At 51.7% G+C, this 23,515-nt stretch overlaps 1 protein-coding gene across 1 annotated transcript in view; it reads left to right on the forward strand.

The window, feature by feature from the left end:
* The window catches only part of LOC137304585 (stereocilin-like), a 45,000-nt gene that overhangs the window by 12,761 nt on the left and 8,724 nt on the right, over positions 1-23,515 (forward strand). Inside the window, exons 7-18 of the mRNA XM_067973230.1 lie at positions 1,125-1,311; positions 1,874-1,989; positions 2,527-2,659; positions 3,525-3,707; positions 5,771-5,938; positions 9,635-9,778; positions 10,328-10,386; positions 10,828-10,951; positions 16,289-16,488; positions 18,445-18,535; positions 19,690-19,867; positions 20,759-20,928. Coding sequence (XP_067829331.1) covers positions 1,125-1,311; positions 1,874-1,989; positions 2,527-2,659; positions 3,525-3,707; positions 5,771-5,938; positions 9,635-9,778; positions 10,328-10,386; positions 10,828-10,951; positions 16,289-16,488; positions 18,445-18,535; positions 19,690-19,867; positions 20,759-20,928 — 1,753 coding nt within the window. The remainder of the gene's footprint in view (positions 1-1,124; positions 1,312-1,873; positions 1,990-2,526; positions 2,660-3,524; positions 3,708-5,770; positions 5,939-9,634; positions 9,779-10,327; positions 10,387-10,827; positions 10,952-16,288; positions 16,489-18,444; positions 18,536-19,689; positions 19,868-20,758; positions 20,929-23,515) is intronic.

Below are 23,515 nucleotides of genomic sequence, written 5' to 3' on the forward strand. Positions count from 1 at the left end.
TCAAGAAGGCAGCTCACCACCAACTTCTCGAGGGCAATTAGGGATGGGCAATAAATGCTGGCCTCGCCAGCGACGCCCACATCCCGTGAACGAATAATAAAAAAAAAAGTTCTTTCTATCTTGTAGAACAGGATGCCCCGAGCAACAAATCCTTCCACAGTTACACCCAAAGTCCAGGGGTACTGTTCCTTTGCACCCAGGGCTTGGCGAGCAGGGCTTGCCCTTTCCCTCCTGAGGCCCACTCCCTACAGTGACTTCTCTCTTTCTCCCCTGTGTGGGGGTCCCTGAGAAAACTGGCCCAGCTCAAGTGTGGGGGTGGGGGGGGAGTCCTCTGATGAAATTTGCAGCAGGTGGGTAGGCCAGGGAAGGCTCACCCTCTCTACCCCCAGTTGGTACCTCCCTGTCTCAGTGCAGCGCCGGCTCAGTTAGACCATGCGGCAGATTCCAGACCGGCCGCCAACCCGGTGAGCTGAGTAGGGGTCCCCGCAGGGGTCGGGGGGGGTGGGGAGGCGGCCTGGCTCCAGATTGGTGTTCAGCGACTCCTGCTGGAAGGTGCGGGCAACTGCGTGAGGAGAGTGGCCAGCGATGCCTTTCATGGTTGAATAACCTGCCAACTCTTACGGTCTGAGGTCGCCCAGGGAGAATGGCCACCTGGGTAAGGAGGACCGCTCCCTGGGAAACTGGCCCAGCGAGAGGAGAAAGAGGGGAAGTCAATGAGAAAGGTGCTGCTTCTTCCAATTGAGGGGTTGAGGCCAAAGATTCCTCCCATAGATAGAGAGAAACCTTTTTGGCTGATGAAGAGTCTAGGACAAGGGGACATAATCCTAAAATCAGAACCAGGTCAGGAGAGAAGTCAGGAAAGACTTCTTCATCCAAAGGGTGATAGAAGTGTGGAACTCTCTCCCACAAAATGCAGTAGATGCTAGCTCAATTAATCATTTTAAATCTTAGATCGATAGATTTTTGCAAGCCAAGGGTATTAAGGGATATGGCAGGTGGATGCAGTTAGGATACAGCCATGATCTCATTGAATGGCGGAACAGGCTCGAGGGGCTGAATGGCCTCCTCCTGCCCCGGTGTCCCTGTGTCTCTATGGTCCGTGACTGGTGCTTCATTCCTTGCAGTTTGGCAGCTATTAGGGACCACAGCTCCGACATGAAATCCAGCCAGAAGAAAGCGTTTGCCAGGAGACTGCTCAATGGCCGCACGTTCGGGAGTGTGGCGTCTTGGTCCCCTTACTTCCTGAAATCCGTCCAGCCGCTGCTGCCGTATTTGCCGATTTGCCACTTTCAGCAGCTGACTGCTGAGCAGGTGAGGAGGGCGTAACGTCTCTGGCGGAGGGTGGGACTCTGCGCGTCACCCCCTGACCTTTCTCTTTCAGCCGCTGACCGACCCGCAGTGCGCTTCCCAACATTTCCTATGTCGGAATACGTCACCCTTCCCTTGTTACAATTCACTCGATGCCCGGATCCATGGCTACTTTTATCTTCCCAGTTTTCCCTCTCTCTTTCCCGAAATTCCACAGCGCCGGCTCTCCAGTGTGTCACCTGAGTGGCTCTTCATCTACAAGTCTAGGCGGTGAGTGTCGGCTGGCTGTTTGACCTCGGGGTGCAGCCCCGCACCCCCTCCCAGGTTCCCATTCCTGATCGTTACCTGGCGACCCCTGTAAGTGTCTGTAGGTATTGGATTCAGGTGTGATGCCCTACACAGTCAAAGAGCTTGCCGACACTCACCGGCTGGACTCACGCCTGAAGAACGGACACTTGGCTGAGGTAGTAGCCAGCACCAGACCCCGGAAAACCTCAGCACCTTCGAGAGACGAGGAGCAAGAGTCTGTTGAGTTCAACATTCCCACTACAATTTCTCGTTCCAGCTGATTTCAGTGATTGACCTGTTCGGAAACAGCAGCCTGGATCCAGCTCGGGGGAGACACGCAATCCGCACCATCCTAAACTCCAGTAGGAGCCTGACCACGGGTGAGATCGTAAGGTAAGGGTTCGTGGGAGGGAAGTCTCCACTGTAATTGTCACTAACCCGCGACTAGATCTTCAGCTAAACTTGTCGTTAACATTCGTGGTTACAATGGCCTCAAAGGATACATTGGTTCCTTTTTGCACCCCTCCCCACCCTTTGTCTCTGTAAGACCCTGAGCCATGATGTGGTACCGTTCCACCAGCACCGACTGCACTCCAGGACTCCGCCCTAGTTCTTTATGAGCGAGCCTAAGCAGTTGACGCTCGGTAGACTATTCTACCATGGTGGGCATCGCAGACGAGCTCAACCCTGTCGTCACCCCACAGGCGTAATGAGTGTTGTGGATGTTGGTTTGTGGACAGGGTGGACTTTGGCCGCGAATTCCCATGGTCAATAAATCCCGCTGATGACCTGCGGGGGTGTGGACAGGGGGGGGGGCAGGGCAGAGGGGCCTCCCAGAGCCTGTACTCCAGGAGCAAGCTCCGTCAGGAGAGGAGACAACGTGAAATCCGAACCGGAAAGGCCAATTTCCAATTTCCACTTCTTTTCCAGGCTCAGTCGGTTAATTTGCTTCGCGAGTCAAGACGACCTTCGGTTTCTGCTGTCTGCCCAGTCTCACTCTGACGTGGTCTCCTCGGCACTCTTGGATTGCATCAATGATCAGACCATTGACATCCACGGAGGGGTGAGCTGACCACTAATCGTATTGTTTGGGCCAGTTCCGAGATTGGAACGCTTGCGTTTTGAGGTCAGTGTCATCGTGAACCACTCCAAGGTCAGGGATCACACGGCATGGATAAAGTTCCTTCTCATTGCGTCCCCCCCTCCAAAACCCAACCCAACCCTGAGAAAAACTATTTCCTCTGGTGGGGGGGAGTCCAGAACAAGGGGGCATAACCTTAAAATTAGAGCCAGGTCGTTCAGGGGTGATGTCAGGAAGCACTTCTTCACACAAAGGGGAGTGGAAATCTGGAACTCTCTCCCCCAAAAAACTGTTGAGGCTGGGGGGTCAATTGGAAATTTCAAAACTGAGATTGATCGATTTTTGTTAGGCAAGGGTATTAAGGGTTACAGAACCAAGGCGGGTAAATGGAGTTAAGATACAGATCAGCCATGACCTAATTGAATGGCGGAAGAGGCTTGAGGGGCTGAATAGCCTCCTCCTGTTCCCGAGTTCCTCTCAGGAGCTCCCAGTGTGAATCACCGGGCCATCTCCGATTCCCACGCCATTTGTCCAGACGACCTTCCCTGAGACACAAACTGTTTACGTTGTGCAAACTCTCAGGAGTTGTCCAGCAGAGGAGAGAGAGAGAATTCAGACCCGGACCTTGGAGATGAAAGTGTGTTGAGACCACTCGCCTGTCCTTTCTCGAGATATTTTAATAAAGACACTGTCCAAACGTGGCAAGTTGATCTATTGCTCTCTCCACAACTAAAGTAGGAGATCATCTGGTAGTGACGTCCATGATAGAATAGTCAGATGTGGTGGGACTGATGGGCTGAATGGCCTTTTATCACTCTGTTCTTATATAATTTTCTTTACTGATCAGGTTGCACACCTCTTGGCAACGCACCTCAGGAGAGAGAACACGAGTGCCTTGACGCATCAGCAGCTGGTGGCCCTTGGCAGGCTCCTACCAGTGCTTGGTGTAAACTTTCTGCTTAACCTGCCAGCTCATCAAAGGTTAATAGTCACCTCCGGGCTCAGCTCAGTGCCATTTTCTACTGCACAGGTAACTTTCTTTGCTTTGTGCTTTGGGCAATGTGCGCACCAGAGAAGGAAGGGAAGGAACTATTTACAGCCAATGAAAGTGCTTTTGAAGTGTAGTCACTGTTGTGATGCAGGAAATGTGGCAGCCAATTTGCACACAGCAAGCTCCCACAAACAGCAATGTGATAATGACCAGATAATCTGTTCTGGTGATGTTGGTTGAGGGATAAATATTGGCCAGGACACCAGGGAGAACTCCCCTGCTCTTCTTTGAAATAATGCCGTTGGATCTTTTACACCCACCTGAGAGAGCAGATAGGGCCTCGGATTAATGTCTTATTCAAAAGACGGCACCTCTGACAGTGCAGCACTCCCTCAGTACTACACTGGAAGTATCAGCCTAGATTTTGCACTTAAGTCTCTGGAGTGGGGCTTGAATCTATGACTTTGTGATTCAGAGGCAAAAGCACTACCCACTGAGCCACACTGACACTTCTGCATAGCCCTCTCCCAATGGTACAGTTGCTGAGGACACTGCATTCTGGGGTGCTATTCCGTAAAGGCCGGATCTTTAATCCCTGGTCAGTGCTGAGTCCCCGCTGCTGACCGCGGTCCAGTGACTGCTGCTGCAAAGTGTAAGTGTGTGGGCGTGAGGAGAAGGTGAGGTTGTGCCCGGATGTAATGATGCCCCTCTGGTGAAACAGACTGGTAATAATCACTATCACACATGAATAATGGCCGACTGGGTGAGGGGCGGGAGGGGCTGCAGTGCTCCTGGAATTGTACCCAGTAAGAGTCTCCACCTTCAGGAGAGGAGGGGGTGAGAAGATAGGCAGCTAAATAATGCAGAGAGGAGTCTAAATACTGGCAGAGAAAAGTAAAGTGTCACGGCCAGTTAGTAACTTGGTCCTGAATAAAATTTTTTTTTTTTTTGAAAACCTTTTAAAGGCTCATCAACTAGTGACTGAGATTATCCAGGATACTAATGTAAGTATATATATTGTTTTTCTATTTTGATTTTTAAAAAGAAACTTTTTGTGCAAATTTTGTTCTCGTCTGGGGAGGGATATATATAGGTGCTGGGGAATGGAACACTCTCCATATTACCGTCAGCATCAAACACTCTTACAACAGGTACAGCTCGGGTTAGATACAGAGTAAAGCTCCCTCTACACTGCCCCATCAAACACTCCCAGGGCAGGTACAGCACGGGTTAGATACAGAGTAAAGCTCCCTCTACACTGTCCCATCAAACACTCCCAGGTCAGGTACAGCACGGGTTAGATACAGAGTAAAGCTCCCTCTACACTGTCCCATCAAACACTCCCAGGGCAGGTACAGCGCGGGTTAGATACAGAGTAAAGCTCCCTCTACACTGCCCCATCAAACACTCCCAGGGCAGGTACAGCGCGGGTTAGATACAGAGTAAAGCTCCCTCTACACTGTCCCATCAAACACTCCCAGGGCAGGTACAGCGCGGGTTAGATACAGAGTAAAGCTCCCTCCACACTGTCCCATCAAACACTCCCAGGGCAGGTACAGCACGGGTTAGATACAGAGTAAAGCTCCCTCTACACTGTCCCATCAAACACTCCCAGGGCAGGTACAGCACGGGTTAGATACAGAGTAAAGCTCCCTCTACACTGTCCCACCAAACACTCCCAGGGCAGGTACAGCACGGGTTAGATACAGAGTAAAGCTCCCTCTACACTCTCCCATCAAACACTCCCAGGGCAGGTACAGCACGGGTTAGATACAGAGTAAAGCTCCCTCTACACTGTCCCATCAAACACTCCCAGGGCAGACACTTCCTCTACTCTAACTGAACAATGTGCCTCAGCTTTAACCTGGGAAGAGGGCCCTCTACTGCATGTCGGTGACATTTTTCCATTCTCCACACCAGACATCCTGAAACCTCACGGACTAAGTTTGTCAATTTAGTGTGAAATAAGCCAACAGGGATCACAAAAGTGTGACAAAGGCACGATGAGAGGAAGTTTGGAGATAGCAAGTGTGTGTAAATGTAATACTTTAATATATCGGAGATTATTTCAATAATATTTGCACCTTGTTGAATATTTCTAGGTAACTGCGGATATAATTTGTCGTCTTGGCCAACTTCTGCCTGGCTTCAGCCCATCGGCCCTGAGGAGCGTTCCTGCCTCGGTTGTAGCCAGTGCATGTCCGTGTTTCACCCCGTACCTGTCCCAGCTGACCTCATCCCAGAAAGCTGCAGTGTTGGCGGCTCTCAGGGTAGGACTCTGTACAAGTGTGCTTTTCCTCCGTGTTTGGTTCAACGTTCATCTTTGTTTGATAGTCAAGGTGAGGGATGAGAGTGTCAATGAATGGGGCATTTTCCCTTTTCCCATCTCGCGACCATTCTTAGGCTGTGAGTGTTGTGGGCCATGTCTAGTGTGGTGGGCCCTCCACATTATCCGAGACAACTTCTTCAGCCGTGTGTTTCAGCTCGTGCCATCAGTCCTTCGACCCTGGATTACTGCTTGTTCCCTGTTCCCCCTGACTCTGGACTGCTGCCCCCGCCCTGACTCTGGACTGCTGCCCCCACCCTGACTCTGGACTGCTGCCCCCACCCTGACTCTGGACTGCTGCCCTCGCCCTGACTCTGGACTGCTGCCCCCGCCCTGACTCTGGACTGCTGCCCCCGCCCTGACTCTGGACTGCTGCCCCCGCCCTGACTCTGGACTGCTGCTCCTCGCCCTGACTCTGGACTGCTGCCCCCGCCCTGACTCTGGACTGCTGCCCCCGCCCTGACTCTGGACTGCTGCCCCCGCCCTGACTCTGGACTGCTGCCCCCACCCTGACTCTGGACTGCTGCCCCCACCCTGACTCTGGACTGCTGCTCCCCCCCCTGCTATAATTGTTATGTATTTCAGTTCCATATCTTGCTCACAAGATAAGTGAACTACTTGCAGGCTGTTCACCACAATGGAATTTACATTAACCTGCAATGGTATAACCACATGCACTCATGAGCCTCACAATATAGTCCACGTGTACTATACCAGTTTTTTTGGGATGGATTCAACTTCAGTTGCAGAATTTGAAGGGACAGTTTCTTACATATTGTACAATATAATGTTTGTAATCAGTCTCTATCTCCCTGTGGGTTGGAATTTATCTTGCTATAGCTCTGTGTCTGTGTTTCGCGCTCTGTCTCTCTCTCTCTCTCTCCTCTCCCTCTCCACCCTCTCTTTCCCTCTCTCCTCTCCTCTCTCTCTCTCTCTCTCTTTGTCGGTGTCAGGGGATGTGTGGTTTAAAAGCAACACCTTTTATTCACAAAAGTAGCTTCCTCACAGCCACAAACGGACTTGTCCACTGGGCTAAGTGATTTTTTTTATATAGTGAGGACCAAAAATCCAAAACTTAAGTAAAGATTGAACTAAACTGTATCTTTCTTTCGTCACCAAACTGCTATTTTTTAAAATTCATTCATGGGATGTGGGCCTCGCTGGCAAGGCCAGCATTTATTGTCCATTCCTAATGGCTCTTGAGAAGAGAATGGCGGAGGGGGAGGGAGAATGGCGGAGGGGGGAGGGAGAATGGCGGAGGGGGGAGGGAGAGAATGGCGGAGGGGGAGGGAGAATGGCGGAGGGGGAGGGAGAGAATGGCGGAGGGGGAGGGAGAATGGCGGAGGGGGAGGGAGAGAATGGCGGAGGGGGAGGGAGAATGGCGGAGGGGGAGGGAGAATGGCGGAGGGGGAGGGAGAATGGCGGAGGGGGGAGGGAGAATGGCAGAGGGGGAGGGAGAATGGCGGAGGGGGAGGGAGAATGGCGGAGGGGGAGGGAGAATGGCGGAGGGGGAGGGAGAATGGCGGAGGGGGAGGGAGAATGGCGGAGGGGGAGAGAGAATGGCGGAGGGGGGGAGGGAGAATGGCGGAGGGGGGAGGGAGAATGGCGGAGGGGGAGGGAGAATGGCGGAGGGGGAGGGAGAATGGCGGAGGGGGAGGGAGAATGGCGGAGGGGGAGGGAGAATGGCGGAGGGGGGAGGGAGAATGGCGGAGGGGAGGAGGGAGAATGGTGGAGGGGGAGGGAGAATGGCGGAGGGGGGAGGGAGAATGGCGGAGGGGGGAGGGAGAATGGCGGAGGGGGGAGGGAGAATGGCGGAGGGGGAGGGAGAATGGCGGAGGGGGGAGGGAGAATGGCGGAGGGGGGAGGGAGAATGGCGGAGGGGGAGGGAGAATGGCGGAGGGGGAGGGAGAATGGCGGAGGGGGAGGGAGAATGGCGGAGGGGGAGGGAGAATGGCGGAGGGGGAGGGAGAATGGCGGAGGGGGAGGGAGAATGGCGGAGGGGGGAGGGAGAATGGCGGAGGGGAGAGAGAATGGCGGAGGGGGGAGGGAGAATGGCAGAGGGGGAGGGAGAATGGCGGAGGGGGGAGGGAGAATGGCGGAGGGGAGAGAGAATGGCGGAGGGGGGAGGGAGAATGGCGGAGGGGGAGGGAGAATGGCGGAGGGGGAGGGAGAATGGCGGAGGGGGAGGGAGAATGGCGGAGGGGGGAGGGAGAATGGCGGAGGGGGGAGGGAGAATGGCGGAGGGGGAGGGAGAATGGCGGAGGGGGAGGGAGAATGGCGGAGGTGGGAGAGAGAATGGCGGAGGGGGGAGGGAGAATGGCGGAGGGGGGGAGGGAGAATGGCGGAGGGGGAGGGAGAATGGCGGAGGTGGGAGAGAGAATGGCGGAGGGGGGAGGGAGAATGGCGGAGGGGGGAGGGAGAATGGCGGAGGGGGGAGGGAGAGAATGGTGGAGGGGGGAGAGAGAATGGCGGAGGGGGAGAGAATGCGGAGCGTTACTAGAGAAATCTTGCTTCTATACCATGTCTAAATTCAGGACTTCCCCCCTTACTTGAATAATGATACAGGACCTCCAGGAATTCCGTCTTTTAAGTTAACCCTTTCTCTGTTGTTTTTGTGTTCTTTCCCAGTTACACATATCTAAAACATTCAACCTCCCCCACACTCAGAACATATTAGAAAATAAACAACAATGGCAAAGTTTCAAGTGCATAAAGTTTCATATGTCATACTAGCATTCATTGGTGCGGTGAAAGACCGCTAATAAAATAGTATGTCCTATAAATTTAATAGAGGGCTTTCTATACCCCTATGAATGTTGGGATAGCCCTGCCTCCATAGCTATCTCAGACACCCCAGCATGAGAAAGCACAGCTAGGCAGATTGTGAAGAGAGCAAGAGAGGTACAGGAAAAGAGATGGGGGAGAGGGAAAGAGGGTAAGAAAATTGGATGTCTCAGGTACAGAGCTCTTGAATACCTCACACCAAGGTTTAGACTAAGATATTAATGCCAGCAGCATTGAATACAAAAACAAGGAAGTCATGCTAAAATCACTAGTAATGCCTCAGCTGGAGTATTGTGAACAATTCTGGGCACCAAACTTTAGGAAGGATGTCAAGGCCTTGGAGAGGGTGCAAAGGAGGTTTACCAGGATGATACCAGGGATGAGGGACTTTGGTTATGTGGAGAGACTGGAGAAGCTGGGATTGTTCTCCTTAGAGCAGAGAAGGTTAAGGGGAGATTTAATAGAGGTGGTCAAAATTATGATGGGTTTTGATAGAGCAAGTAGGGAGAAGCTGTTTCCTCTGGTAACCAGGGGTCGTGGATTTAAAATAATTGGCAAAAGAACTAGAGGGGAAATGAGGAGAAATTTTTTAACAGAGGGTTGTTAAGATCTGGAATGCAGAACCTGGTGGGTATTGGAATCAGATTCCATAGGAACTTTCGAAAGGCAATTGAACATGGACTTGAAGAGGACTGATTTTGCAGGGTTATGGGGAAAAAGCTGGGGTGTCAGACTAAATTGGATAGCTCTTTCAAAGAGCCGGCACAGGCACGACGGGCCGAATGGCCTCCTTCCGCACTGTATGATTCTATGATTCTAAGCCTGTTTCTTTAATGAAAATCTTGGCTTTTTTCAGACGGTGGGAAGGGAAGATGGAAGACAGCTTGCCCGGTTTGGCTGCCTGATTCCATTTGTTCCATTGAAAGACCTCATGTCTGAGTCTGAGTCATTCCTGAGAAACCGCAGCCTCTTCAGGGACTGGATGTGGTCACCACAGCAGGTCAGTGAGTCTCGCCCGTCCCCCGTCCTCGCGACCCTTTCCCCCCCGTCCTGGCGACCCTTCTCCCCCCCCATCCTCGCGACCCTTTCCCCCCCCGTCCTGGCGACCCTTTAGCCCCCTGTCCTCGCGACCCTTTACCCCCCTGTCCTCGCGACCCTTTTCCCCCCCGTCCTCGTGACCCTTTACCCCCCTGTCCTCGCGACCCTTTCCCCCCCGTCCTGGCGACCCTTTACCCCCCCTGTCCTCGCGACCCTTTCCCCCCCCCCCCCCCCCGTCCTCGTGACCCCTCCCCCATTCCCTTTCCCCACCCCATATTACAATGGAACTAATCAGGGCCAGAGTGTCTAGTCCTGGACTCGTTTCGATCACCTGATGGCATCGGAGGGGAATTTTCCAAATTCCACCCCCAAATTGGCCTGGATTTTTATCTGTTTTTTGCCTCCCCCAGGAGATCACATGATTATATGGGACAGGCTGGATGGACCAATGGGTCTTCTCCTGTCCGTCATTGTTTGTAATAAACAGCTGTGGTATTATTCTTCATTTCAGGCCCAGTTTATTTTCAAGAAGATTCAAGCAGCTTCAAATATAACGGAGGAAGCATTTCTGTGAGTAGAAATGACTGCTTACATTTGTGAGGAGGATTTTAAAACGTTAGGTAATTTTCTGCAGGATTTCCCCTTTCACATAGTGTGATTGGGGGGTGGGAGAGGGTGCTTTTTTCAAAATAACGCCGTGGGATCTTTTACGTCCACTTGAGAGGGCAGACGGGGCCTCAGTTTAATGTCTCATCCGAAAGGCGGCACTTCTGACACTGCAGCACTCGCTCAGTACTGCGCTGGGAGCGTCGGCCTGGATTATGTGCTCAAGTCTCTGGAGTGGGACTCTGAACGCATGACCTTCTGACTCAGAGGTGAGAGTGCTACCCACAGCGCCATGGCTGACGCCTGTTCTGATTAGGGCAGCGTGAGGGAGGAACATGAGCTGCGATGAGTGACCAGTGTTACTGAGAGTTGTTAATTTAACACTGCTTTCTTTTCCATTCACAGATCTTTGGGAAACATTGCCTGGGGTGCAGACTGCGAAACTCTCCAGCAGCAAACTGCGAATTCCGAATTTATGACGATGGTCCGATTTCTCAGTGAGCTGCACGGTGGAATCAGGCAATCTCTGGTACAACAATAAATTGCATTTATATAGCGCCTTTAACACTGTAAAACTTCCCGAGGCGCTTCACATAATCGGACAAAATCTGACACCGAGCCACGTAACGCGATATTAGGACAGGTGGCCAAAAGCTTGGTCAAAGAGGTAGGTTTTAAGGAACATCTTAAAGGAGGAGAGAGAGGCGGAGAGGTTTAGGGAGGGAATTCCAGAGCTTAGGGCCTCGGCAGCTGAAGGCACGGCCGCCAATGGTGGAACGATTAAAATTAGAGATGTGCAAGAGGCCAGAATTGGAGGAGCGCAGAGATCTCGGAGGGTCGTAGGGCTGGAGGAGGTTACAGAGATAGGGAGGGGCGAGGCCACGGAGGGATTTGAAAACAAGGATGAGAATTTTTAAATCGAGGCGTTCCCGGACCGGGAAGCCAATGTAGGTCAGCGAGCGCAGGGGTGATGGGTGAACGGGATTTGGTGCGAGTTAGGATACGGGCAGCAGAGTTATGGACAATTAAAGACTCCACTTCACTGTTGATATCCAATCACTTTGTATAGCGTCCTGTTATATTGAAAATCAGCTCCTCACTTTGGTTCAGTGGGTAATTAGACCACCCAATATGATACTGAGCTAAAGGCCATGTGGGTGTCCAAATTTTTGCCTATGAGCCATTTCTGGTCCTTAAGCCCAGCCAACTGTGTGTGTTTGTACTTTTGTTTCTCACTTGCTGTTTTGTCCTATTTGAATTTTATGGGGCCTGGAGGTTTGGAAAGGGCAGATCTTAGCACTGTTCCCTCATTGGTGGAGAGACTGGAGAAGCTGGGATTGATCTCCTTAGAGCAGAGAAGGTTACGGGGAGATTTAATAGAGGTATTCAAAATCATGAAGGGTTCTGATAGAGTAGATAGGGAGAAACTTTTTCCACTGGCAGGAGGGTCGGTAACCAGAGGACACAGATTTAACATAATTGGCAAAAGAACCAGAGGGGAGAGTAGGAGAAGTTTTTTTACACAGCGAGTTGTTACGATCTGGAATGCACTGACTGAAAGGAAACAGATTCAATAGTAACTTTCAAAAGGGATTTGGATAAATATGTGAAAAGGAAAAATTTACAGGGCTGTGAAGAAAGAGCTGGGGAGTGGGACTAATTGGACAGCTCTTTCAAAGAGCCGGCACAGGCACGATGGGCCAAATGGCCTCCTTCTGTGCTGTATCATTCTATGAAATCCTAAATCAGAATTCTAGTATCAGCAACTTGAGCTTATAGTTAGTGGGAGCCTGGATCTAAAGTTTATACGTGACTCCCCCCTGACACTGTGCTACTCATCTGAGTGGCTCGCACAGACAAAAAGCTCAGGTGCTCTGAGGAAGATCTCATCTCCCCGACAATATGTACCTGCTGCAGTACAGGTCCCGCCAGGCCACACTCAGTTACCTGGCCTAGGTGTCCAAGTGCGAGCCCAGACTGCTGAGTGTTGGCCGGCTATTTAACCACGAGGGGCATCGCGGCCGAGCCCAATTCCGTCATCGTCCAGTGTCCACTTGCACCCTCCAGCACGGGGGTCATTAGATAATGATCAGGGGCGGAGATCCAGGCTGATTTTTCCTCCTCTCCCTGTTCCAGGAGCACTGAGGCTAATACCCCACTCCTAGCAGCCCTGGAACCTTCTCAGTATGTATAAAGAAAGAAGGAAAGAAATACTTGCATTTATATAACTCCTTTCACGACCTCAGGATGTCCCAAAACATTTTACAGCCAATGAAGTACTTTTGAAGGTCCCACAAACAGCAATGTGATATTGACCAGATCATCTGTGTTTAGTGATGTTGGTTGAGGGATAAATATTGGCCAGAACACCGGGAGAACTCCCCTGCTTTTCTTCAAAATAGCACTTTTACATCCACATGAGAGGGCAGAAGGGGCATCAGTTTAGCATCTCATCCAAAAGATGGCACCTCTGACAGTGTAGCACTCCCTCAGTGCTGGCACTGGGAGTGTCAGCCTGGATTCTGTGCACGAGTCTCTGGAGCAGGATTTGAACCCATGACTCTCTGACTTAGAGGTGAGAGTGCTACCCTCTGAGCCACAGCTGACACCCCGTATCACACACGACTGTGTAAATTCCAAAGGGTGTGTTCCACATTTAGTGATTGGCTCTCACGTAGCGCCTATTCGGGTTAAAACAAAAATTACGCTCACATCAAGATGTGAAGAATCAAAAGCGTCTCACAACAGGGCAACTGAGTAATTCAGTGCAGGTCCCAGTGAGGCCTGTTACTCCCTCCCTGTCTCCCAGCTGGCTCCAGGTCTGGTATTTTCCGTCAGTCCCTCTTTCCTTGTTAGTGTCCCTGTTTAACTAAACAGCTCATTTTGTCTTTCCAGCAAAAATGCATCGCCACGGAGCTTGGCCGGAGGCCTGGAATATCCCGGAACGATGTCCTCCTGATGGGACCGGAGGTCGTGGCCGATTTGCCGTGAGTGCCGTTTGACGGTATATTTTATCTCCATCTCCCTCCATCCCCCCACCAGGATCAGCCACTGTAAGGTGGACAGTGTCACTCCCCCGTGATCACCTGTCAGGGACCCACTCCCTCATCTTGAGGTTCGGCTCAGTGCAGTTTAAAGTCCCCCTTAATATTACCTGTCACAAATCTTTGAAGGTGGCAGGTCAAATTGTTAAAGCTGTTTTTTTTTAAAAACAAAAAGCACACCTGGGCTTTATAAATAGAGGCATAGGGATAGATCCTGACTTTGATTGACAGTGTAGAACATCACTCCCCATTTTTATATCCATTGAGGTCCCTTCACACCCATACTGGCACTGGCTCCATAATCACAGCTGCCCACTGCAATCTCCTCGTCCCCGCCCTTTTTAGTCTTTTCTCCTGCACATGCAGATCTAACTCCCTCTTAAATGCTGTGTTCGACTCAACAATAGCAGTTCCTTGTTCTACATTCTAACAACCCTTTTGTGCGGGAGAAAAAAAATTCCTTCTAACCTCCTTCTTTGCATTTCTCGTGTTACATAATACAATCCACCCCCACAACATGCGATGATACCATGTTTACATTTTCTTTCACGAACGGTGAATCAGCAGTGTCATCACCAGAGGGCGGCATTTTGCCTCATTATGGAAGTTGGCCGACAGATGCTGATTTGATTGGGCGAATTCGGACTTCCCAGCTCCAATTTTTGCCCCCTTCGTTTGCCCCACACGCCCCTGAAGGTGGTGACCTGTATTTAGGGGTGTGGGGGCCACAGCCCCTCTGTTCTTCCTCCTGAGTCAGGGTACAAATCTACACCGACGGAGGAGGATAGCAATGCTTTGTGGGACGCATCATGGGGGACAAACATTTTCTAGAACTTTCTCGGGAGGTACAAATACTTGGCAAGCGAAAGTACAAATAAATGGAAGGAACGCAAATGCTAGAAATAAAAAGCAGGCCTATCGGCATCTGAGAAACTTAAGACAGCTCAGCGTTTGGGTAGAAAAAGAACGAACGAACTTGCATTTATATAGCGCCTTTCATGACCTCTGGATATCCCAAAGTGCTTTACAGCCAATGAAATACTTTTGAAGTGTAGTCACTGTTGTAATGTAGGAAACACAGCAGCCAATTTGTGCACAGCAAGATCCCACAAATAGCAATGTGATAATGCTGCCCACTGAGCCACGGATGTGAGGGAACTTTGTGGACTGGAATGTGCTTGTAAGTTTCAGCCTCAAGCTCAGAAATGGCCAGCATCTTAGGATTGTTGCACGTCCGGAGTATACCATGCAGGAGCGTTGACTTACCCACGTCCAGATCCTGTCCTCCAGCTGATTATATTTCTCTCTCTCTCTGGTTTCAGCTTGAAGATCTTGAACGGTCTTTCTAACGACTCAGTGAGAGCCGTCCTAGATCACGTGACAAGACACGCTACATGTCTCTTAACCCTTCTACCCCATAAACGCAGCTTCTTGGCAGAAAAAGCTCTCCAGCTCCTGGTAAGTTTCTCTCGTAATTCCCTTTCTTGGAAACCTTTTAACTCCACCCCCCCGCCCCCCCACTTCATTCCCCGCCCCCACCCTCTCCTGAAGGCACCAACTCTTGCTGGAATCCATTGGATAGCTCTTTCAAAGAGCCGGCATAGGCATGATGGGCCGAATGACCTCCTTCTGTACTGTACCATTCTATGATTTATACAGGCCCCAACTGTCCTTTAGTATCACACTCATGTGGCCATTCTTCATGAATGGGCCTGGCCGATGAATGTAGGCCAGATATATGACCACTGAGCCAGGATGGGCACAAACCCTTGGATTGAATGTCCATGGTCCAACGCTGTAATGTACATGGAAACTGCTCTGCTTTTTTGGACTGTGAGCACCCGACCAGAGGATGTGACTTTAAAGTTAACAAGCCTGAATCAAGAGATTGGAAGCAACTATATTTTCCACTGAGTGGTTGAGATACGGTTAATACTTAGACTCCATGCTCCATCAAAAAGGAGCTGGACAGATATTTGGTTGGGGGTGGGATTGGAGGTTGTGGAAATGGGTATGGAATCAGATGATTAAATACTTCTTGTGACTCTATGGTTCCTGTGCTGTTGAAGGAGGGATGGGGTTGGATGTTGTCTGTAGAGGACAGTGAGCTAGGGTTTGAATATTGGATGTTGTGAAGATGGAATGTGTTCTGGGGTTTTGTTTGATTTCCTTTAGGGATCAGGGAGTATTTATACAGAACTTTCCCTCAGGAATTAAATGGGTGGCTGGAGTCCATGATAGGGGAGAGTGTACATGGACTGTGGGAGGAGATTAAATGGGTGGGTAGTGTCCATGATAGGGGAGAGCGTACATGGGCTGTGGGAGGAGATTAAATGGGTGGGTAGTGTCCATGATAGGGGAGAGCGTACATGGGCTGTGGGAGGAGATTAAATGGGTGGCTGGAGTCCATGATAGGGGAGAGTGTACATGGGCTGTGGGAGGAGATTAAATGGGTGGGTAGTGTCCATGATAGGGGAGAGCGTACATGGGCTGTGGGAGGAGATTAAATGGGTGGGTAGTGTCCATGATAGGGGAGAGCGTACATGGGCTGTGGGAGGAGATTAAATGGGTGGCTGGAGTCCATGATAGGGGAGAGCGTACATGGGCTGTGGGAGGAGATTAAATGGGTGGGTAGTGTCCATGATAGGGGAGAGCGTACATGGGCTGTGGGAGGAGATTAAATGGGTGGGTAGAGTCCATGATAGGGGAGAGTGTACATGGGCTGTGGGAGGAGTGGGATTAACTCTCATATTCTTATCATGTAAGCTCCGGCTCTCGTGAATTTGAACCTTTGATTAAAATATCTGCTTGCTCGTTGACAGGGCATTGGATCAGTGGATAAAATTTCAGGAGGTGTTATGGACAACCTGGGACCACTCATTGCCTTTGTAGATGAAGGGATGATCAAACAAATAAACCAACCAGATCTGCTGCTCCGGCTGGATGAGGTCAAAGGTTACTGCATCCCTGAGGAAAATAAGAACTCGTTTGGCTGGATGTTGACTGAACGTGGTGTGCTGGGGTAGGTTAAACAAAAAATAGAATAGAAATAAGAATAGGAAAGAAAATCACCCATCATGATCCTGCATCTATCCAGTGACACTGGCTGGATATGGTTGAGTGGGGCTTGGCTGTGATCCTCTCACAGTCGAATAGCCCACAACAACTGCAAGTCAGTGTCTTCATGAGAGGAGGGGGGAGTAAAGGGGAGACCAAACCCCTGAAGTTTAAACGATTGTTGACGCTTAGGCGTTGATCTTCGAGTTCATTGTTGAAGCTGATACTGCAACAACAACACCTTGCATTTATATAGCGCCTTTAACATAGTAAGATGTCCCAAGGTGCTTCCCAGGAGCGATTATCAAACAACATTTGACACCGAGTCACATAAGGAGATATTAGGACAGGTGACCAAAAGCTTGGTCAAAGAGGTAGGTTTTAAGGAGCATCTTAAAGAGGAGAGAGAGGTGGAGAGGTTTAGGGAGGGAATTCTAGAGCTTTGGGCCCAGGCAGCTGAAGGCACGGCTGCCAATGGTGGACATAAGAAATAGGAGCAGGAGTAGGCCATACGGCTCCTCGAGCCTGATGTGCCATTCAATCAAATCATGGCTAACCTTCGACCTCAACTCCACTTTCCAGCCCGATCCCCATATCCCCTGATTCCCCTAGAGTCCAAAAATCTATCTATCTCAGACTTTAATATATTCAACCACTCAGCATCCACAGCCCTCTGGGGTAGAGAATTCCAAAGATTCACAACCCTCTGAATGAAGATATTCCTCCTCATCTCAGTCTTAAATGGCTAACCCCTTATCCTGCGACTATGCCCCCTAGATCTAGACTCTCCAGCCATGGGAAACAGCCTCTCAGCATCTACCCTGTCAAGCTCCCTCAGAATCTTATATGTTTCAATGAGATCTCCTCTCATTCTTCTAAACTTCAGAGAGAATAGGCCCATTCTACTCAATCTCTCCTCATAGGACAGCCCTCTCATCCCTGGAATTAATCAAGGGAACCTTCGTTGCTCTACCTCCAAGGCAAGTATATCCTTAGATAAGGAGACCAAAACTGTACACAGTATGTCAGGTGAGGTCTCACCAAAGCCCTGTACAATTGTAGTAAGACTTCCTTACTCTTGTACTCCAACCCCCTTGCAATAAAGGCCAACATGCCATTTGCCTTCTTAATTGCTTGCTGTACCTGCATGCTAACTTATCGTGTTCCTTGTACCAGGACACCCAAGTCTCTCTGAACACCAACATTTAATAGTTTCTCATCATTTAAAAAATATTCTGTTTTTCTATTCTTCCTACCAAAGTGAATAACCTCACATTTCCCCACATTATACTCCATCTGCCACCTTCTTGCCCACTCACTTAACCTGTCTATATCCCTTTGCAGACTCTTTGTGTCCTCCTCACAGCTTACTTTCCCACCTACCTTTATATCGTCAGCAAACTTGGATACATTACACTCAGTCCCTTCATCTAAGTTATTAATATAGATTGTAAATAGCTGAGGCCCAAGCACTGATCCTTACGACACCCCATTAGTTACAGCCTGCCAACCTGAAAATGACCCGTTTATCCCTACTCTCTGTTTTCTGTCCGTTAACCAATCCTCTCTCCATGCTAATATATTACTCTCAACCCCAAGAGCCCTTACCTTGTGTAACAACCTTTTATGTGGCACCTTATCAAATGCCTTTTGAAAATCCAAATATACTACATCCACTGGTTCCCCTTTATCTACCCTGCTAGTTACATCCTAAAAAAACTCTAATAAATTTGTCAAACACGATTTCCCTTTCATAAAACCAAAGCAATTAAAATTAGGGATGCAGAAGAGGCCAGATTTGGAGAAGCGCAGAGACCTCGGTGGGTTGTAGGGCTGGAGGAGATTAGAGGTAGGGAGGGGTGAGGCCGTGGAGGGATTTGAAAACATTTAATGAAATATGAATGATTCTATTTGTGTGCAGGGATGCTTCAGGCTGGACTGTGCAGCAGTTAGAATACGTGGACAGACTTGTCTTCATCGTCTCACCTGAAGACATTCACAAACTACCAAAGGTACAGATCACAGATGCAGTGAGACTGGGCGCACGGGAAGTTCGAGAAGGAGAACAACATTTTTGTTTTGAACCGTTCTTCATCTCATTCAGTAAACCTGCCTAACGAATCCACCCACCACCTTAAACATTCACTCCCTTCACCACCGGCGCACCGTGGCTGCAGTGTGTACCATCCACAAGATGCACTGCAGCAACTCGTCGAGGCCTCTTCGACAGCACCTCCCAAACCCGCGACCTCCACCTCCCAGAAGGACAAGGGCAGCAGGTGCATGGGAACACCACCACCTCCAAATTCCCCTCCAGGTCACACACCATCCTGACTTAGAAATACATCGGCCGTTCCTTCATCGTCGCTGGATCAAAAGACTGGAACTCCCTCCCTAACAGCAATGTGAGAGCTCCTTCACCACACGGACTGCAGTGGTGAAGAAGGCTCATCACCACCTTCTCAAGGGCAATTGGAATGGGCAATAAATGCCAGCCTTGCCAGCGATGCCCACATCCCTAGAACAAATTTTAAAACCCCCCTTAGTTGCTCAATTGGTCAACACTGTGGGTTGTGGTACCAAGCCTTACAAACCAGCAAGTCCCAGGTTCCTTCCCCCGCCCTATTTCCTCCTTTTTGTGGCTCAGTGAGCAGCACTCTCGCCTCTAAGTCAGAAAGTTGTGGGTTCAAGCCCCATTCCAGAGACTTGAGCATAAAATCTAGGCTGATACTCCCAGTGCAGTACTGAGGGAGTGCTACAGTGATGAGATGTTAAACCAAGGACCTATCTGCCCTCTCAGGTGGATGTAAAAGATCCCATGGTACTATTGTAAAGAAGAGCAGGGGAGTTCTCTCTGGTGTCCTAGTCAATATTTATGACTAAAACAGATTACCTAGTCATTATATCTTTGCTGTTTGTGGGATCTTGCTGTGCACAAATTGTCTGCTGCGTTTCCTACATTACAACAGTGACTACATTTCAAAAATACTTCGTTGGCTGTAAAGCGCTTTGGGTCATCCTAAGGTTGTGAAAGGCGCTATATAAATGCAAGTCATTCTTTTTTTCCCTCCTCTGCTCAAAGGAGGTTTCCATAGCAACTGGATGTGCTTTAAAGGAACTGGACTCTTGTGCAGGTATCACTGATTTTTCTCCCCCTTCCCAACAGGAGGCGCTGACCACAGACGTGGTGGAGATGGTGCTCCGCAGCGAGGGACGCTGGGGGCTGAGTGACGTCGGCAGGGCCTGTCGAAGCCAGCAGAGCCGCTCGGCACTGACCTCCCTCCTCAGCAAGAGGCACAGCTTGGTGATGAAAGTAATCAAGAGCATCGTGAAAGGACGGAGAGGTCAGCAAATACTTGGTACCCCGAAACCTGGAACTGGCATGATGTCTGTACCCCCGAAACCTGGAACTGGCATGATGTCTGTACCCCCGAAACCTGGAACTGGCATGATGTCTGTACCCCCGAAACCTGGGATTGGCACGATATCTGTACCCCCAAAACCTGGGACTGGCACGATATCTGTGCCCCCAAAACCTGGGACTGGCACAGAGTCTGTGCCCCCAAAACCTGGGACTGGCACAGAGTCTGTGCCCCTGAAACCTGGGACTGGCACAGAGTCTGTGCCCCCCGAATCCTGGGACTGGCACAGTCTGTGCCCCCTGAAACCTGGGACTGGCACAGTCTGTGCCCCCGAAACCTGGGACTGGCACAGAGTCTGTGCCCCTGAAACCTGGGATTGGCACAGAGTTTGTACCCAAAAATCTGCCAACAGTCACTGTTGGGGCTTGGGAGACCGAGCTGCAACTTTGGATACTATCTCAGGAGAGGAGGGAAGAACAGGAAGAAACTCTGATAAAATTGTTTTAAAGAGTTGCTTTTTTAATTCATGCTCGGGACGCGGGCAAGGCCAGCATTTATTGCCCATCCCTAATTGCCCTTGAGAAAGTGGTGGTGAGCCGCCTTCTTGAACCGCTGCAGTCCGTGTGGTGACGGTTCTCCCACAGTGCTGTTGGGAAGGGAGTTCCAGGATTTTGACCCAGCGACGATGAAGGAACGGCGATATATTTCCAAGTCGGGATGGTGTGTGACTTGGAGGGGAACGTGCAGGTGGTGTTGTTCCCATGTGCCTGCTGCCATTGTCCTTCTAGGCGGTGGAGGTCGCGGGTTTGGGAGGTGCTGTTGAAGAAGCCTTGTTAAATGAAGAAAAAAACATTTCCTGTGCTTCCATTGCAGAAGGCATCCCAAACTGCATTGACATCAAAGTGACATTTCCCGCAGCCTGGAGCAGCAGTCAGCTCGCTGGGATGGCGGAGAAGGAAGTTGCCGATTGTTTAGAAATTCTCACCAGTGACCAGGACCTGTCTGTGGAGCATCTGAAAGTTCTACTCACAAAGGCCAAGCACGTGAGTAATGAATGAGGGGGAAAAAACTCCCGAATGTACTAGCAGATTAGGTATTGAGGCTTTTGAAGGAGGAGAGAGCGTGATGATTGAAGACTGTGTCACCAAGTGGAGTGTGAGGGAGCACGGAGTCAATGTGAGCTCGAGGAGTGGAGAATGTAATCTGGGGCTAAGGGTTGGAGCGTGAAACAGTGGAGGAACTGGCCAGTGGAGCGTTAACTGGCAATCCTCCCGGAGCCCCTCCCCCCGGCACCCCTCCCCCCACTCCTCCCGGCGCCCCTCCCCCCCACTCCTCCCGGCGCCCCTCCCCCCGGCACCCCTCCCCCCAACTCCTCCCGGCGCCCCTCCCCCCCACTCCTCCCGGAGCCCCTCCCCCCGGCACCCCTCCCCCCAACTCCTCCCGGCGCCCCTCCCCCCAACTCCTCCCGGTGTCCCCTCCCCCCACTCCTCCCGGCGCCCCTCCCCCCAATCCTCCCGGCGCCCCTCCTCCCCCCAATCCTCCCGGCGCCCCTCCTCCCCCCAATCCTCCCGGCGCCCCTCCCCCCACTCCTCCCGGTGTCCCCTCCCCCCCAATCCTCCTGGCGCCCCTCCCCCCAAATCCTCCCGGCGCCCCTCCCCCCAATCCTCCCGGAGCTCCTCCCCCCAATCCTCCCGGTGTCCCCTCCCCCCCAATCCTCCCGGCGCCCCTCCCCCCAATCCTCCCGGAGCTCCTCCCCCCAATCCTCCCGGTGTCCCCTCCCCCCAATCCTCCCGGAGCTCCTCCCCCCAATCCTCCCGGTGTCCCCTCCACCCCCAATCCTCCCGGCGCCCCTCCCCCCACTCCTCCCGGTGTCCCCTCCCCCCCAATCCTCCCGGAGCTCCTCCCCCAAATCCTCCCGGGCCCCTGCCCCCCAATCCTCCCGGCGCCCCTCCCCCCAATCCTCCCGGTGTCCCCTCCCCCCCAATCGTCCCGGCGCCCCTCCCCCCAATCCTCCCGGCGCCCCTCCTCCCCCCAATCCTCCCGGTGTCCCCTCCCCCCTATTCCTCCCGGCGCCCCTCCCCCCCACTCCTCCCGGTGCCCCTCCCCCCCACTCCTCCCGGCGCCCCTCCTCCCCCCAATACTCCCGGCGCCCCTCCCCCCCAATCCTCCCGGCGCCCCTCCTCCCCCCAATCCTCCCGGCGCCCCTCCCCCCCAATCCTCCCGGCGCCCCTCCCCCCCAATCCTCCCGGCGCCCCTCCTCCCCCCAATCCTCCCGGCGCCCCTCCCCCCCAATCCTCCCGGCGCCCCTCCCCCCCAATCCTCCCGGCGCCCCTCCCCCCCAATCCTCCCGGCGCCCCTCCCCCCCAATCCTCCCGGCGTCCACAGGGCCCAAAGAACGTATCAGTAATGATTTGATGATCGATGGAGGCTGAGAGCTGTGGCCGAGTTGGTGAGCTTTCACTGTACGTGCTGTTTGACCAATTTCCAGACATTCCCAGCAAACCTCTTGAAACCAAAGCACAAATATTGACTTTCCCAAATGACAGGAAGTTTAATTTGATTCAATTACCCCGCGATCACTGGTGATAAACTGGCGACAGTGATTGTCAGGAATTCAGGGTATGTTCAGATGGGAGCAGCTGCACTAAAATTGTTCTCTTCCCTTTAAGGGGAGAGGTCCTGCTAATGAGGCAAATGTTCAGTTATTTCAGCTGCTGTATCGAGGTGATTGAAAGGGGCGCAATGTCTGTTCACTCAAAGTGCTTCCCCATTTTATATCTAACAAAATACATTCTTAAAATACTGAGTGATGCTATTTTTTATACAAACATCAGATCGTTGCCTTCAACTGGAGCCCAATGGATTTACAGCACAGCAAGATCCCAAAATAGTTTCACTGAAGCAGAGATCAAGTAAAAGATAGCCAGTGAACAAAGTTACAGTGAGGAAGGTCAGTGTTACCAGTCAGAGAGCAGGGGAGGGGGGAACCTTGATTCTGGACCAGCCAGGCAGCTGCCTGATCTCAGCAAAGCCATGTCACCAGCTGTGGATGCAGAAGGCACAGGCCCCTGTTGCTTTCAGCAAAGCTGCTTCAGGGCGAAGGTCCCCAACTCTGATCGGACATATTCCTGGAGGTTTCATCACATGACCTCCTGCCTCCAATCAACCCGCCCCCACACTCCTGCCATTGGCCACTCGACACGTCCATCCTCACAATGTCCCGCCCCCATGCTCTTGCCATTGGCCACCCAATACGTCCATCCTTGCGGTTCCCTGCCCCCTCACTCCTGCCACTGGCCACTCGACACGTCCATCCTCACAATGTCCCACCCCCATGCTCTTGCCATTGGCCACCCAATACGTCCATCCTCGTGGTTCCCCGCCCCACACTCCTGCCATTGGCCACTTGACACGTCCATCCTCGCGGTTCCCCGCCCCCACACTCCTGCCATTGGCCACTTGACACGTCCATCCTCGCGGTTCCCCGCCCCCACACTCCTGCCATTGGTCACCCGACACGTCCATCTTCGCGGTGCCCCCGCCTCCCACTTCGTTACTCGATTGGATGATTCTTCACTCTGAGCCTTTTTTCCCCAGCTCCAATATTTTTGTAACTAATAAGCGAAAGTG

This window comes from Heptranchias perlo, chromosome 38 (genome assembly GCF_035084215.1).
Source record: "Heptranchias perlo isolate sHepPer1 chromosome 38, sHepPer1.hap1, whole genome shotgun sequence".
NCBI lineage: Eukaryota > Metazoa > Chordata > Chondrichthyes > Hexanchiformes > Hexanchidae > Heptranchias > Heptranchias perlo.